Source organism: Diplotaxodon limnothrissa, linkage group LG18 (assembly GCF_057381915.1).
Source record: "Diplotaxodon limnothrissa isolate DT_005_m linkage group LG18, D_limnothrissa_male_GT1.1, whole genome shotgun sequence".
Classification (NCBI taxonomy): Eukaryota; Metazoa; Chordata; class Actinopteri; order Cichliformes; family Cichlidae; genus Diplotaxodon; species Diplotaxodon limnothrissa.
This window is the reverse complement of record NC_140613.1, coordinates 448,401-466,716: the sequence shown is the minus strand read 5'-3', so window position 1 is coordinate 466,716 and position 18,316 is coordinate 448,401. Positions and strand designations below refer to the sequence as shown.

At 48.6% G+C, this 18,316-nt stretch overlaps 1 protein-coding gene and 1 pseudogene across 1 annotated transcript; one reads left to right on the top strand and one right to left on the bottom strand.

Annotated features, from left to right (window-relative positions):
- Nucleotides 1-6,979: 6,979 nt before the first annotated feature.
- Nucleotides 6,980-15,017, bottom strand: ttc19 (tetratricopeptide repeat domain 19). The gene is made up of 11 exons (XM_085377465.1): nucleotides 14,920-15,017; nucleotides 13,585-13,712; nucleotides 13,381-13,472; nucleotides 9,879-9,989; nucleotides 9,757-9,795; nucleotides 8,588-8,644; nucleotides 8,459-8,520; nucleotides 8,284-8,378; nucleotides 7,854-8,017; nucleotides 7,612-7,774; nucleotides 6,980-7,539 (listed from the first exon to the last, which is right to left on the bottom strand). Exons 1-11 carry the CDS (start codon nucleotides 15,015-15,017, stop codon nucleotides 7,382-7,384), a joined length of 1,167 nt encoding a protein of 388 aa, XP_085233591.1. The 3' UTR covers nucleotides 6,980-7,381.
- Nucleotides 12,129-12,774, top strand: LOC146612699 (uncharacterized; annotated as a pseudogene).
- Nucleotides 15,018-18,316: the final 3,299 nt, after the last annotated feature.

Here is an 18,316-nt window from a genome sequence, read left to right as displayed (position 1 = left end):
CATATTTAAGTGTTTTTCTACATGATGAAGAAAAAGCTGCTGTCAGCACAACTCTTTAAACTGTGAGAAATAATATTAGAGAAGAAGTTGTGCTAGCTCACTGCAGAGGTTTTTAACTGCAGTCATAAAAAACTGATTTCTATAGCAGAAAACAAAAAAACTTGAATGTTCGTGTTCCTCACAAAGTTACAGAGGTTTGATTACAGACACAGCTGAGCGGTCATTGAGGTTTACATGTGTTCAGTACTGTAGAGCAGAAATGGGGCTGTGACGTCAGAGGCCGACACACTGAACACAGCAGCAGACTGGTTCATGACGATAGCAGAGCTTTGATGGTAAACTGGTGTGTGAGCACACTGAGAGAGCTGTGCAGGAAGTCAGAGGGGATGAATGAGGATGTTTGAAGCGTACTTTGGATCTTCTTTGGCTGCTGGTTCAGTCAGTTTAGCGCAGAGTGATGAAACCTAGACTGCGAGTTGTCCCTGATGGTCCTGTCCTGCACGTGGAGAATCACCTGCTCTGTGGTCGTTGCTGTTTTAGTTTTTTGCTGCTCATTAAAATGGTTTGATGAGCTTTAGGCTGACAGTCTGACGTCTCCTACATCACATTAAACTACATGTTTTCCCTCTTGCCCCAGTATCGGGGGCACTGGGGTTCAAACGATCAAAATGCATTGTGGGAGATGTAGTTTACTGTCAGCGTGCGTGTTCAGGCAGCATACGGTAAACTCTTGAGTTTGACACGTGTGGTGTAGAGGATGGAAATCAAGCAGCTGTGAAACATCTGCTTCCATCCAGGTGGAGGTGTGTAAATGCACAGAGCAGCAGGTCAGCTGACCACAGCCTTTCTTATTCCCACTGAGCCTCTGCACACATGCGAGTCCACCGTCACTCTGACTGCACAAGTAAAAACAATCAAACTAAAATGTTATTATTTCACTAGCTGGTCCTCATTTTAGGTTTGACAGCGTTTTAGTAGGTAAAGGTGAATGTTTGGACATGAACTGAGCTGCGGTTTGGGGAAGACCTCGATGGGGACTGGCGACGGTTCCCGGGCCTGGCAGATCCCCGTGTGCTAAATAGGAGTGAAGAAGTTAAAGAATTGAGAACAAGGAGGGAGGGGCACGTAAACGAGAATGAACAGCTTGCAGAACTGGGGGAACCTCTATAGATGACAACTGGAAGGAGCGTGTTTGAAGGCGTGGCCCTGCTCCTGAAATTCCGATACGTAATCTCCAATACATGAATATAGCACACGGTCCGCACGGATCACGCGGTCCACACGGATCACGCGGTCCACACGGATCACACGGTCCACGCGGCTCACACGGTCCGCACGGATCACGCGGTCCACACGGATCACACGGTCCACGCGGATCACACGGTCCGCATGGATCACACGGTCCACACGGATCACACGGTCCACGCGGATCACACGGTCCGCACGGATCACACGGTCCACGCGGATCACACGGTCCACGCGGATCACACGGTCCGCACGGATCACGCGGTCCACGCGGATCACGCGGTCCACACGGATCACGCGGTCCACACGGATCACACGGTCCACACGGATCACACGGTCCACACGGTCCACATGAAGTAGCGGTTTTAGACGGGCGACACGGGCAGTTGCCCGGGGCGGCATCACGGGTATTGGCAAAAAAAAAAAAAAAAAAAAAATTGCTGGTACTCATGCTGCCCGACGTCAGCCAGCGCATAGTGGGAATGTCACAGGCACCGATCGGTTTTCTATCGCCCATTTGCTGGGAGTAAGGGCGCCCCCCCGTTTGCGAGGTGCGCCCGCTGCTGGCGGCACAGGGAAGAGAGGGCGGGGCGGCGGGGGAGTCTCTGGCTGGAGCAGCGTCTAATAACCAACTCGCAAAATAAAACAAAATAAAAACAAAGCAACAAACACGAAAACACCAGACATCATGATACAGACTTATAATTTGCACCGATGTTTTTTCGAAATTCTGTACATGAAAAGTGAGCGCGAGAGCCCTCGGTGCGCCTGCGCGCTGCTGAAGTCAAAGTAAACTTGATTGTCATCTCCGCTACAGACAGTCCAGCATATAGAGACGAGACGACGAGGCTCCAGCTACAGTAGTGCAAGTAAACAAACAATATATATAAGAGGAGTAAGAAAATAAATATACACTTTAGGAGTCGGGGTAAAGGATCAATAACAATTTATAATTTAAAATTTACAGTTTGATGATTTAAAGTCTCACACACAACCTGCCGAAAGGGGAGGGGCCTGCTGCTTCCAAATAGAGCACATTTCATCCATAATGATGTAAATCCAAGCTCATTATGGATTCATGATCTGAATCCTGGGTTGTGACAAAGTGAATCTGTGAACTAAGGTGTAGGTCTGTTAGATCATGTTGTGGTGATCCTTGAGTTGAGGGATTTGTGTTCATACTGGAGTGTAAAATTAAAACCAAGATGGACAAGAAAAGTTCAAAGCCATCAGGTGCTCAGTTTAGAAAAAAGAGAAAAGAAGAGGAGGAGAAACGAGCAAAGATGCAGGTAAGCAGATGTGTGATTGGATAATGGCAGGTCATCCTGAAACTATCAGAATACTTTATTAATCCCTAAGGAAATTATGTGGGTTACAGTTGCTCCAAGAAGAAATGGTAAAAATATTAACAGTAACAGACTAAACTCCAAACAATACATTATGTTACAGATTTTAATATTAATCAGTCATTGTTAATTGTTGATTTGTCCTGTTCTCATTGTATGATGAATTATGATGGCCGTTTGGTAGCTGGTTGCATAAAATGCATACTCTCTCTCTTCATGTGTGTGTGTGTGTGTGTGTGTGTGTGTGTGTGTGTGTGTGTGTGTGTGTGTGTGTGTGTGTGTGTGTGTGTGTGTACAACAGCTTTATGTTAATGTACAATCCTTAATATGCCGATGCGTCAGATGTCGGCTTTCTCAACTGACGGCACAGACGTGGACACGCTGTCGGGGCTGAAAGCAGACGGCTCACTGATGCTGATGCGTCCTATGTGTTTACGTCTTTTTTTTTTGGGGGGGGGGGGGGGGGTATTCTGAAGCTGCAGGTTTCATCTCTCTCCAACCAAATCTGACTGAACCAACAGCAAAGCAAGATCCAAACAACGCTTCACATTTCACTTCACATAACCATCGTCATGAATTCATTCTGACTTTTGCTGTTTCTCTTCCAGCACGATGAATGGTAAATGGCCTGTATTTATATAGCGCTTTACTAGCCCCTAAGGACCCCAAAGCGCTTTACATATCCAGTCATCCACCCATTCACACACACATTCACACACTGGTGATGGCAGCTACATTGTAGCCACAGCCCAGCACGATGAAATCCCACTTCCTGCACAGCTCTCTCTCTCAGTGTACTTCAGGAGCATCTAAAAATCTCTGTTTTCTGCAATATTCACTTGATCATTACCCACCAGTCTACTTTCAGCCACTGTTTGTTTTTGTTTTTTTAATTTAACTGCCTTCCAACAAGAAAGTCTCGTTTCTGCTGTTTAACAATGAAGAAATAATAATAATAATAATGGATTGGATTTATATAGCGCTTTTCAAGGCACCCAAAGCGCTTTACAATGCCACTATTCATTCACTCTCACATTCACACACTGGTGGAGGCAGCTACGGTTGTAGCCACAGCTGCCCTGGGGCAGACTGACAGAAGCCAGGCTGCCATATCGCGCCATCGGCCCCTCTGGCCAACACCAGTAGGCGGTAGGGTAAAGTGTCTTGCCCAAGGACACAACGACCAGGACAGAGAGCCCAGGGATCGAACCGGCGACCTTCCGGTTACACATGCGATTCCCAACCCCCTGAGCCACGGTCGCCCCAATGTAACATTTTTAAAATGATCCCAAATTACAATCTCTGAGCTGTGTCTGTAATCAAACCTCTGTAACTTTGCTTCCCTTCAGCAGCACCAGTTCATGTTCACATGTTGATTCATGGTTTTCTTCAGTTTTTGTTCTGCTGCAGAAGATTTTAAGGTCATCTGCTATAAAAAGCCAGGCCAGGAACATCTGCCTCATGTTTTATCCTCAGTTACTTTGACACAAAGCTGTGATGCTCACACCTCTGATGAACCTTTGTTTATAATATGGTAAATGGCCTGTATTTGTATAGCGCTTTACTAGTCCCTAAGGATCCCAAAGCGCTTTACACATTCAGTCATTTTACACATTCAGTCATATGTTAATATTTCTGACTGGCTGATGCCAATTTTTCCTGATTCAAATTGAATTTAATTAAATCGACCTTGTGAATCTGAATCAAATCTATTCTAGAAATCAGTGACGATACCCAGCTCCAACGTAGAGGATCTGTACTTGAAACATGAAACATCCCACCCAAACGCTTCACTTACTGTGAGCCAAGTTAACGTGAACCACAGGAGAACCACAGGTGAAGCTAAAGCTGTTTGAAACATGAATTTGAAAATGTGGTTTTAAATTAAGTTATTATGATAATGTGTCTGACCTCTGACCTCTGTGTGTGTTTGTGCTCATACCTGTTCAGGTGTCGAGTTACCGTCGTCCAGCAGAAACGGAAACACGCCGTCTGCAGCTGCTTTTATAAGCACAGCTGTGTGTGTGTGTGTGTGTGTGTGTGTGTGTGTGTGTGTGTGTGTGTGTGTGTGTGTAATTAACCTGTTAGGACAACAGCAATTATGTTCATTCCCACAGTTTCACCCCACCGTGTGTGTGTGTTTACAGGTAAATGATGACTGTACCTAACTTGTTCAGGTGTGACGGTGCCTATGGGAACGTATAGGTGTGTGTGTGTGTGTGTGTGTGTGTGTGTTCATATAATGACCTTTACATTCTCACGACATCAGCCGCATGAAAAACTTTTGATCTTCCCCGTCTCCTTATTTGCTTCCCTGTCTCCTTATGTCCTTCCCTGTCTCCTTATATACACTTTGTAGTCCTGTGTTCTGTTCCAGGATCAGGTCTCAGTGCTGATGCTCGTGCTTCAGTAACACACGGACCTGTCTTTGGTGTGATGGGCGTGTTCTAAGCTGTGACCTAGCGACCTGTTCGGGAACACAAAGATTATTTTATTGCATAAAATAGCGCTAATCGTATCAGCGCTATGTTCCACTCGGCCAGAGGAGGAAAAGTCTGTTTTAGGGTCCCCTGGCTCACACCTGTCCCCTGGCTCACACCTGTCCCCTGGCTCACACCTGTCCCCTGTCACACACCTGTCCCCTGGCTCACACCTGTCCGCTGTCTCACACCTGTCCCCTGTCACACACCTGTCCGCTGTCTCACACCTGTCCCCTGTCACACACCTGTCCCCTGTCACACACCTGTCCCCTGGCTCACACCTGTCCCCTGGCTCACACTCCTATCCCCTGTCACACACCTGTCCCCTGGCTCACACTCCTATCCCCTGTCACACACCTGTCCCCTGTCACACACCTGTCCCCTGGCTCACACCTGTCCCCTGACTCACACCTGTCCCCTGGCTCACACCTGTCCACTGTCACACACCTGTCCCCTGTCTCACACCTGTCCGCTGTCTCACACCTGTCCCCTGTCACACACCTGTCCCCTGTCTCACACCTGTCCCCTGTCACACACCTGTCCCCTGGCTCACACCTGTCCCCTGACTCACACCTGTCCCCTGGTTTACACCTGTCCCCTGTCACACACCTGTCCACTGTCACACACCTGTCCCCTGGTTTACACCTGTCCCCTGACTCACACCTGTCCCCTGGCACACACCTGTCCCCTGGCTCACATCTGTCCACTGTCACACACCTGTCCCCTGTCACACACCTGTCCCCTGGCACACACCTGTCCCCTGACTCACATCTGTCCACCCACTGTCACACACCTGTCCCCTGGTTTACACCTGTCCCCTGACTCACACCTGTCCCCTGGCACACACCTGTCCCCTGACTCACATCTGTCCACTGTCACACACCTGTCCCCTGGTTTACACCTGTCCCCTGACTCACACCTGTCCCCTGGCACACACCTGTCCCCTGACTCACATCTGTCCACTGTCACACACCTGTCCCCTGGTTTACACCTGTCCCCTGACTCACACCTGTCCCCTGGCACACACCTGTCCCCTGACTCACATCTGTCCACTGTCACACACCTGTCCCCCGGCTCACACAGACTCAGCCCTCGTTCATAAAGTGCTTTACAAAGCCCAACATCACGGCTAACAGCTGGTTTTTAGCCAAACAGCCACTTCCTGCAGCCACTGACCCGCAATGAATCCTGGGATATAGCAGGACACATCGGACCCATCCTTAGAATTCGGGGCAAAGAAGGACGCATTTGTCGCCACATTTGAAGTACTCTTTGAAACTGGGCAGCCTTTGTCGCGCTGCTGTGACATCATTGCATACAAACGCGGCCTTTGAAGCATCCGCCCCTGAATTCAGACACACAGCTCACACTGTGGGAGGTCAAAGGTCACAGGTGACATTCATGCTTCTGTGCTACTCAGTCAGACACACACACACACACACAGAAGCCATTAAGATTCTAATGTGTGTGTGAGTGCTAATCTGTTGTTTTTGCAGCAGCAGCTGATTCTCGTTTACCGTAATCAGTGAGCTTTTATTCTGACATGTTCTGTAAACAGAAACAGGAAGTTCACCTGCGTCACACTCTGTGGGAACCTGTGCACGCGCACACACACACATACTTGTTTTTCTGTCTTAGTGAGGACATCTCATTGACGTAATGTGCTGCTGTCACCCTGACACTAAAACCACATTTGGAGACTCAAACATGTGTTCAGACTCGTGGAGACGGACTGTTGGTCCTCTGAGCGCTGACCGAGGACGTGATTGTGGAACATCCTTATGAATAATGTTCACACTGTCAAAGGTCAAAGGTCACAGGTGACAGTCATGTTTGTGTGCTAATCAGTCAGACACACACACATGCGCACTCACACACACGTGTGTGTATTCATAACCTTGTGGGGACAGTTGACATAACCCTAACCATGACCCACCTGTGGCCCTGACACTAAGACCACATTCTGAGTGTGCAAAAGGCCTTCAGCCCCGCGAGGACCAGTAAAGTTCAAAGAAAAACACGTGACGACCTTTGCAGCTTCATAAATATTTATGTCTCCTGCTGACAGGTGAGCTCACAGGTGAGCTGCAGCTTCAGCACTGATGGGGGAGGGGTGGGCGTGTTCAGGGTCTGGACCTTCGTCCTGGTTCTGATTGGTTCTGGAGCAGATTTCAGTCCCGGCTGGTTTTGGGTGTTTCTCAGCGGAGCAGCAGAACACAGAGCGGGTCCTTGGAGCTACCAATGAGAGGGCAAACACCACAGAAGAAGACGTGGAGTCGAAGGAGGAGGCACGGTTCTGATGAGCCTGGGTCACTGAGCGGTTGCAGCTGCCTCTTCCTCCTCCTGCCTCCTCCTCTCCTTTACCTCCTTCAGTCCCTCCTGGATCCTGTCCACAGCCTCCTGGTCTGCGGCCTGCCGGGCCAGACCCAGAGCCTCCTGGTAGAACCGCAGTGAGTCATCCAGCCGGCCTGAGGGACAGAACCAGACGGCGTGAGACGGGCGGAGTAAGATCCGCCCCCCGATCTCTGTTCCTTGCTCACCTGTGTGCAGCAGGATGCCCGCCATGTTTCCCAGCAGCACGTGGAGGTCCGGGTGTCCGGCTGAGCGGCTCAGTTCCACCGCCCGCCGGACCAGTGCCAGGGCATCGTCATGGTGACCCTGCAGATCCAAGATGGTGGCCAGGTCGCTCATCAGCACAAGGGTCTGACAGAGACACGAAGAAGAGTTTAGATACCGACCGACGAGTCTACCTGTAGGCGTGATTACCTGTAGGCGTGACTACCTGTGGGTGTGTCTCTCCCTGCTCCTGGCAGCAGATGTTCAGGGCGTCCTGGTAATCCTGTCCAGCCTGTTTCAGGTGCAGCGTGGACGCTCGGTACCGAGCCCGTGAGTCCAAACACAGCCCGAGCAGGAGGCGGGTCTCCTTCCTAAGAGCCTCCTGCTCCTCTGAGGGCGACACGCAGGTTAGTCACGTGACTTCATGATCACGTTTGAACTCAGCAGCAAGCGTCTGCCTTCGAGTCCCAGCAGAGGGACTAACGAGCCCACCAAACTCTGCAGGATCTGCTGATTCCTCCTTCAGCTCATCTGTAACCAGCTGTTAAGCTCCTCCCTCCTTATGTTGATTTTATTCAAAGGCAAAGGGGTTCATGTGACACGGCTCAAAGAGACGGAGGCAACCCGCTCTAACTCCGCCCCCCTGTGCCACTCACCTGTGGGCTCCTCTCCCAGGGGCTCTTTATGCTTCTCCAGTTTCACCTCCAGAGACTCCATACAGAACCTGAAACCGTGCTCTGCAAGCTCCGCCCTCAAACAAGAAAGCACACAGAAAGTCAGGGAGCTGTGACCTCAGCTTCCTGTCAGCTGACCGGCTGAATTTGCCCTCACTTGTTCTGCTCGGCGTAGATGGTGGCCAGCTTCAGCGACATCTCGATGACGGCATTGTCGTCCTGGAAACAGACAGGAAATCAGGTGGGTTCACCCGCTGAATTCCAGGTGAAACGAACGAGCACTGACCTGCGGAGTTCCTCCCGCCAGCATGAAGCTCATCGCCGCTTTGAAGAGTTTCTCAGCCTGCGAGAAACAGGAGCACAAAGGATGACATCACAGAGGACCCGCCAATAGCAGACAGACCCTTGGCTGCGAAAAAATGCTTCACATTAACGAGGTCGCCGAGAACGAACGTCGAGAGCGAGCGGAGGAGAAACCGGTCAGCTGTGTGTGAACGCTGAGCTCGTCAGAGCTATCTGGCTTTAATGACGACGTATGAACAAACGTCTGTGTTTATTAAGGCTGCTGTGTTTCACGTTTTAAATTTTCTATTTAATCTGAACAAGCCCCTAAAAACAGTCAGTGATCACTGTCAGCCTCTCGGGTTTTATCACCACTGTTTAAAACCTTCCGATGTAGCTGCAGCCCAGCAAGCTAGCCCAATTTCAGTAACCCTACAAACATCACTGCTGTTTAGTTTTCTGTCTTCATTCATGTTGGAAGTGACAGCAGAGCTGTACGTTTGAATTTCAGAACATGCTGCATCATGTTTAGGTGGAAACTTCTAATGACGTCAGGATAACGCTCACACAGGGGGACGCTTTCTCTAGGTATACTTCCTGTTTCTGTAAATGGAGGGCAACAACTTCACTTCCTGTTTGATGGCAGGTCCACTGGAGCATTTGGGGGCGTGGCCTACCTGCTGAATGTCACTGTGGACCCCTCATACTGCTCAAACAGCACAAACAAAGATGGAGGACAGGTCTGCTTCAGACGTGTCGTACATCAGTATCACCTGACATGATCTGCAAGTCCGGCGTCTGACCCAGATGGCGTCTCCGGCACCATCACTGAGCCATCGGTGCTAAACGCTGCCCTGATCATCTCCACGCAACTGCCCGACGACAACCGTCCTATTCTAAGCATGCGCTGTGACACGGACCGGCTTGAGTCCACCTGACAGAAGCCCAGCATATCCTCTAAAGCACATGCTCACGTTAGAGGCCCCGCCTCCAACATGTGACACAAAAACAAACGCTCATGCCTGTTTACAAACTGAACGTTTCTTCACATTGTTTTTGATCATAACAAACATTTGCTGTGACAGTCGATTAGTGTTTGTGTGCTGTGTGATCAGTCCCAGCCTCCACCAGCAGGTGTCACCGTTTCCTCTCTGTGATGGAGCAGATACTCACGCTGTCCAGCTGACCCTGCACGTAGGCCAGGTTCGCCATCTGAGGACACAGGTGAGCGATAAACAGGTAAACAGCTTAGTGTGTGTGTGAGAAGTTCACGGAGGTCAGAGGTCAGATGTTACCAGGCTGTAGGTGTAGATGATGGCCTGGTTGTTGTGCGTCTGATGAGCGAGAACAACGGCCTGATGGAGGAAACCCGAGGCGGCCTGCAGCTGACCCCGATGCACGCTGAGCTGAGACACACACAGAGTTGTCAGTACTGCTGCTGTTACAGAAGAAGACCCACTGACCCCACTGCTCTCACACAGGTGTAACTCTGTGACGGTGGGTTTAAGAGTATTTTTGAGATTTTCCATTTTCATTTTTTTAATCCCGTCCACATGTAAACGCTAAGAACAAAAAGTCTGGAAGCCTGGGAGGGAAAGAGTAAGCAGGGTTTTGTGACCTCACAGAACTTTAAGTACGTCTGAAAGTCCATGTTTTTCTAGTGACAGATAATTTTATGTTCCTTTCAAGTATTCATGTTGATAACCAAAGACAGTGTTTTGGTTGGTGCAGACTCGCAGCTGAGGAACGAACAAAGTGCAAACATATATTCAATTAAAAGAAAATACATTTATTCAAAACCAACGTCGGGATTTGGGTTGTGAGAGCGTCTGTGTTCAATTAGCAAGCTATGGTCCACTCGACCAGAGGACGAACAATCAGTTAACCACCTGTCCCCTGGCACACACCATTGAACGACTGGCGACCTGTAGCCCTGACCCCCATCGTAAGCAAATGCTTCGAGAAGCTGGTCAGGGACTTCATCTGCTCTGCACTACCCGACTCACTGGACCCTCTACAGTTAGCATACCGCCACAACAGGTCCACTGATGATGCCATAGCCCTGACACTACACACTGCCCTGTCACACCTGGAGAAGAGAGACACGTATGTGAGAATGCTGTTTGTAGATTACAGCTCAGCATTCAATACCATCGTTCCCTCGAAGCTGGACAGGAAACTGCAGGATCTAGGACTGAGCAGCTCCCTCTGCAGCTGGATCCTTAGCTTCCTGTCTGACAGACGCCAGGTGGTCAGACTGGGCAGCATCACCTCATCCCCCATCACACTGAACACTGGTGCTCCACAGGGGTGTGTACTGAGCCCTCTCCTGTACTCACTCTACACCTACGACTGCACAGCCACTAACAGCTCCAACATCATTGTGAAGTTTGCGGACGACACTACAGTGGTGGGTCTTATCACCAACGGTGATGAGACGGCTTACAGGGAGGAGGTCAGCGCCCTGACCCACTGGTGTCAAGACAACCATCTCACCCTCAACGTCGCAAAGACAAAGGAGTTGATAGTGGACTTCCGGAGGTGCAGAGAAGTACACACCCCCATCACCATCAACGGCGCTGCTGTGGAGAGAGTGAGCAGCTTCCGGTTCCTTGGTGTACATCTGGCTGAGGATCTTACGTGGTCAGTACACACAAACAAAACAGTGAAGAAGGCGCAGCAGCGCCTCTTCTTTCTCAGGAGACTGAAAAGATTCGGCATGAGCCCCCGCATCCTCAGGACCTTCTATCACTGTGCCATTGAGAGCATCCTCACTGGATGCATCACCACCTGGTATGGCAACAGCACCGCCTACAACTGCAAAGCTCTCCAGCGAGTAGTGCGGTGCTCTGAACGGATAATTGGAGGTGAGCTTCCCTCCCTCCAAGACATCTACAGGAAGCGCTGCCTGAGGAAAGCGGGGAGGATCATCAAGGACTCCAGTCACCCCAGCCATAAACTGTTCAGACTGCTTCCATCAGGAAGGAGGTTCTGCAGCATCCGGTCCCGTACCAGCAGACTGAGAGACAGCTTCTTCCATCAGGCCATCAGACTGCTGAACACGTCATAGACACCTCAGCTTCACTACTGGAACTTTAACATTATGCACTCCATACTGTACAGTAACGCCACTGTTTTGCACATATTCAACTCTGTATATTTTATTTTATATATTCTATTCATTGTTTACTCTATTTAATTTGTAAAATATGTGTATACACACACACACACACACACACACACGTAGAAAAATATTTAGTATACACATCCAGAAATGCATATACTATTATATATTGTACATATATTTATTAGTTTCAGATGTAGCCATTCTTGTATTTTGCACAACTCTGTTGCTTGTGAAGCTCGCACACAAGAATTTCACTCACATGTGCTGTACCAATGTACCTGCACATGTGATGTGACAATAAAAGTGATTTGAATTGATTTGACACACCCGTCCACTGTCACACACCCGTCCACTGTCACACACCCGTCCCCTGTCACACACCCGTCCCCTGGCTCACACCCGTCCCCTGACTCACACCCGTCCCCTGGCTCACACCTGTCCCCTGACTCACACCTGTCCACTGTCACACACCTGTCCCCTGACACACACCCGTCACCTGTCACACACCTGTCCCCTGACTCACACCTGTCCCCTGGCACACACCTGTCCCCTGTCACACACCTGTCCCCTGACTCACACCTGTCCCCTGTCACACACCTGTCCCCTGACTCACACCTGTCCCCTGGCACACACCTGTCCCCTGACTCACACCTGTCCCCTGACTCCTGACTCACACCCGTCCCCTGGCACACACCCGTCCCCTGGCTCACACCCGTCCCCTGGCACACACCCGTCCCCTGGCACACACCCGTCCCCTGACTCACACCCGTCCCCTGGCTCACACCCGTCCACTGTCACACACCTGTCCCCTGGCTCACACCCGTCCCCTGACTCACACCCGTCCCCTGGCTCACACCTGTCCCCTGACTCACACCTGTCCACTGTCACACACCTGTCCCCTGACACACACCCGTCACCTGTCACACACCTGTCCCCTGACTCACACCTGTCCCCTGTCACACACCTGTCCCCTGACTCACACCTGTCCCCTGGCACACACCTGTCCCCTGACTCACACCTGCCCCTGTCACACACCTGTCCCCTGTCACACACCTGTCCCCTGACTCACACCTGTCCCCTGACTCACACCTGCCCCCTGACTCACACCTGTCCCCTGGCACACACCTGCCCCCTGACTCACACCTGTCCCCTGGCACACACCTGTCCCCTGACTCACACCCGTCCCCTGACTCACACCTGTCACCTGTCACACACCTGTCCCCTGGCACACACCTGTCCCCTGACTCACACCTGTCCCCTGACTCACACCTGTCCCCCGGCTCACACAGACTCAGCCCTCGTTCATAAAGTGCTTTACAAAGCCCAACATCACGGCTAACAGCTGGTTTTTACCCAAACAGCCACTTCCTGCAGCAGACAGTGACGTGGACACTTTCTCCTGGTTTATAACAGGAACTCATCGCTGCAGCACTACAGTCTGTTGGCCACAACCAACCAATCACATGACTCCGCTCTGACGGCAGATGTTGCTGAACATGTTTTTAAACTTTGTTACTTAAACCCAGCGTCACAGAGTTACATGTCCTCTTTAAGCAGCACTGGTCAGGACACACTATTCTTTAATATACAGCATCTCACACACACAGTAGCACTGCTGTGTGTGTGTGTGTGTGTGTGTGTGTGTGTGTGTGTGTGTGTGTGTGTGGTACCTTGGCTTTCTTTAGCAGCAGGATCATCTCGTCCTCCTTCCTCTGAGCTTCATCGCGTTTGTCTTCTTCACTGCTGCCAAACAGGGAGAAGGCTACACACACACACACACACACACACACACACAGTGTGAGGTCACAGAGGTGACAGGAAGTAGGAACAGGTTATGAAAGCTGATGAAGAACAATGTTTGTGACCAACCATACCGAGCGCTGCCCACAGCACCCCTCCTCCTCCTCCGCTCACGGTTACCCAGCATGCCGAGCAGCGCGAGCCCTCCACAGGCTGTGATGTCACAGCGTTGCTCTGACTTCTGACAGTGTTAATGCTCAGACTGCAGAAGCAAAAGCGAGTAAAAACTTTTAGTTCACATGCACATGATATGGTTGCCACGGTTACTGTCACATTACCACGTCATTACACCTGGTTGACAAGTTCAAATTCAAATTCAAATTTTATTTGTCACACACACACAACCATACACAGTATGACATGGGGGTGAAATGCTTGTAGCTGTACAATGCCCGACCATTAAATGACAGAAGAAAAGTTTTACAATATTTACAATTTACTACAAAATTTACAAATTAACTTAGAAATTTACAGTAAAGAATGTGCAAATAGCAGAAGAGATTATAAAGATAAGGATTATAAATTATAGGAATTATAGGATTATAGGAAATGTGTGGTGGTGCGTGTGGTGAGGTGTGTGAGAGTCCAGTCTTATAGTGACGTGTTTGGGAGAGTCCAGTCCTACACCTGGTTCAGGCCCCGAATAGCCTGGGGGAAGAAGCTCCTCTTCATTCTCTCTGTTTTGGCCTTAAGGGAGTGGAAGCGCTTCCCAGACCTCAACAGTGAGAAGAGTCCATTGTTGGGATGGGAGAGGTCCATCATAATCTTCCTAGCTTTGGACTTGCACCGCTTGGTGTAGATGGACAGCAGGTCAGGGAGCTCTGATTGAATGATGCGTTCTGCCGAGCGCACCACCCTTTGCAGATCTCGTCTGTCCTGCTTGGTGCTGTTCCCAAACCAGGTGCAGATGTTTGCCGTCAGGACGCTCTCGATGGTGCAGGAGTAGAAGTTCTTGAGCACCTTCAGTGGCAGATGGAAGTCTCTAAGTCTTCTGAGGAAGAAGAGACGCTGACGGGCTTTCTTAACCAGGGTGTTGATGTGACAGGACCATGACAGGTCCTGAGTGATGTGGACACCCAGGTATCGGAAACTGTCCACTCTCTCCACTGGCGTGCCACTGATGATGAGGGGTTTGTAATTCCTCGCCTGCTGGTCGTGTGTGTGTGTGTGTGTAACAGAGCACAGCTGCAGATGTTACTCCAGCTGTTCTGCTGCTGATGTTTGTTGTTGTCAGAGATTCAAACCAGCAACCTTCCTCTGCCCATCATCACTGCACCCTGGCTGCAGTGATGCGGACCAGAGAAGCTGTAAAAGCTGCAGATTTTTGAATGGACTCTGGTGTGAGGACGCGGGAGGCTCAAATCGTGTGAAATGTGACCTACCCTGGTGCGCAGTTTCCGGTCGCTCACCTGTGTGCAGCTCGCGGGTGACGCAGGCTCCATCTGAAACTACCGAACCTGCTCAGAGTCTGCCTGAGGACAGCACGGAGAACACCGGAGGCCGCCATCTTTACTGTTTACATAACGAGCGGAAAACACGACTCCAGACCCTGCGCCTTCAAAATAAATGCAAATAATCTCTCCAGTGTCGAATAATCGAAAAAATCGATCAACAAATATCTCCACAAATATCTCAATTTCTTATTGAGATGTTATTAAACAGATACAGTGAAAATAACATAAAATTACGAGATTTTTACTCCATTCGTCATTAATTCTCATTTATTTTGAAAGGATAATTTCTAGGCCTCTAACAGGCAAGTCATGAGTCTGGAAGCAGTGTGATGGGGGCGGGGCACAGCTTACCTGAGTGTTACAGCTGCACCGTCCGTGCCTTTAAAGTATTACATACATAAATGCCGATATGCTAAATCCCCCCCTTAATGGCCTGCTCTTAAAAACGACCTCTCCCTGTTCCGTAAATCTCTTAAGTTAATAAATAAGCCCCAAGCAATCAAATTGCATAGATTTTTAGAAGAGTTTGATTTTTCTTAGCCCCTTATTTAAGTTATGTGTCTTGTTTATGGAACCTCACTTTTAGAGATTTTATGATCCCCCTTGTCTTCTTTATTTCTGTTCCTTGTTTTTCATTCTTTTTTTATTCTTATTTATTTTTGTATTGGTTATTCATCTTTTTATATTATTATTATGTAGATGTGTGAATATGGATGTGTATGTATGCGCGTGTATATACATATATATGTATATATATGTGTGTGTATGTATGTATGTTTACTTTCAGTTATTGTCGATTTCATTGTGGTTCATAGGAGATGTGATTCTGTTCTGATTGATTTAATATGTCGCTTGTCTCTTTGAGATTGTCATTGTTATTGTTCTAAATAAAGTTCATATAAAAAAAAAAAAACCGTCCGTGCCTTTAAGATGTCAGCGTACCATCTTCTGACGTCACAAAGCTCCGATGAGCTCAGACTGGTTTATTAAACATGAAGCTGAGTTCACTGCACCGCAGCCACAGATCTCAGTCCTGCAGAGCCTGTGATGATGTCATGATGATGTCATGTGAAACAAACTGTGAGGAATCCCGAAGAACAAAAACAGCTCTGAAGCTAATCAGCCTCCAGGCCGCTAGTGTCCTTTAACACACTCTCAGCCACTTTATTACGAGTTTTAAAAACAGAGTTTTCAAAATAAAACACCAAATTCGACACACATTTATCAAAGCTGAGACCGGAAAACCGTCAGAATCAAGCGGCTGGGCTCAAACAGCGAATCTCAGTGTGGGGTTGAAAGGTCAGCACTGCAACCCACACTCAGACCACCTGATCAGGGCCCTATTTCAGGAAGCCGGTTTAGTGCAAACTCTGAGTAAGTATACCCTGAGTTAACGAAAACTCTGGGTTTTCGGTTTCACAAAGCGAGTTTAGATTAATTCTGAGTGAGTTACTATGACGACACACTCCGTGAAGCTAACCTGCCCCCTAGCAGGTTTACTTCAACTAACCCTGACTGTCTCCGCCCCTTTGTCGGAAACCTGACTGTAGGAAGTGTCGGACATGGCGTGTCCCTTCCTTGAAGAGCCAGTAGATGTTGAAGCCCAAATTCTCCGCAGAGCTCTCCGCCGGGAGAGAGTGATTAGAGCGTGTTTGGACATTTTATCATTTCCTGATGATTTCCTGTGTGAACGTTACCGTTTCTCAGCACAATCTATAATTTATTTGAATAACATCCTCAGGCCTAATATTGCTCATGTGACACATCGCGGACATCCTCTCAGTTCTGTACATATTATTTGTATTGCACTTCGGTTTTTTGCAAACGGGAGCTTTCTGTATAATATTGGTGACGCTGAGCACGTTTCCAAGGCTACCGTCTGTCGGGCAGTCAGGAATGTTACAGTTGCACTGAAACGTCTCCTCGTTTGTGGTGTTCCCCGGTCACAGACCCACAAGATTTATCAAAGAGGGATGCCACAAAATTGCAGGTATCAGGGTGAACGAAACTTAATTCATGATGTGGTGATACTTGAACTACTACTTAAATTTTACATTTATTCTCACGGTTCCCAGGCGTGATTGGCTGTATAGATGGCACTCACATTCCAATCATTGCTCCTTCAGTAAATGAAGGAGACTATGTGAACAGGAAGTCTTTCCACAGCATTAATGTGCAGGTACATAGTTCCCTGTAGCATTTCAAACTAACAAATTATTTCATTATAGTAATGGATGCTAATTTGTGTTCTCTGCACTGTGAAGATCATATGTGATGCTGCCAACATTATCACAAATGTGGAAGCCAACTGCTCAGCCTCTGTGAGTGGTGGTGGTGGAGGACCCCCACCTGTTTTTCTGTTGGCTATAACGGGTCACATTTGAGCATACAGAGTAAGCAAATATGTACTTGTAATGTGCTCAGATAATTTCAATAAGTGCTTACAGAGGGGAAATTAATGTAGCCTCTAACTGCAATTGATTTACATCGGACAAACAGACCAAGCACTATGGCTCATAATACAATTACACCTTACCTGTTTGGACTATATTTTTATATTTCATTTTTACTTGCTGCCAGGAACGTTTGGGGCCTGTTGGGTTGCACCTGCGCTCACATCACATCACAAAATAAAATATAATAAAATAACATAACACGTTATTTTATTATATTATAATAAAATAACGTGTTAAATGGGTGGAAATCCCTCGATCAATGTTTAAATTAACACTCACGCATTGACTCTGTCGGCTATGTTTTGCCATGCATGCTCCCTTTCTTTTGCAGCTGAGGCTGTGTTACTTTTTTTCCGCGGAATTTGCATGTTATCGGCATATACTGCCATCAGAATTTCGGCCTCAAGCGCTGTAAAATACATTGACCGCGCCTTCTTTCCCTCCGTCTCCATGGTGACTCGCTTAATCTGTGCTCCACTAATCAGGGCTTTATGTATCCTCGTGCGCGCGTTTAACTTGGGGTTAAAGCAACTCCGCGTTGACTGAACTAATTGTTATCAGCCTTTCTGAAACCGAATATTCCGAGTTGGACAGTTCGGGGTTACTCAACCCTGAGTATCGTTTTTCACTCTGAGTTTTCTAAACCGGCTTCCTGAAACAGGGCCCAGGTTTCTGATTGTGAGGCTCCGCCCAGAGTCAGGAGGGGCATTCAACAGCTGTGTGTCTGCGGCGATGAGCTCGCTGCCTGTGATTGGGTGGCTGAAATTAGTACTGTCTGAACTCAAACTGGAAGTCACCTTAAAGCTGAGGTAAAACTGTTGGTCTCACCTAGTGATGGCCAAATGAAGCTTTCCGAAGCACTGAAGCTTGTATTGAAAAACGGTTCATTACTCGAA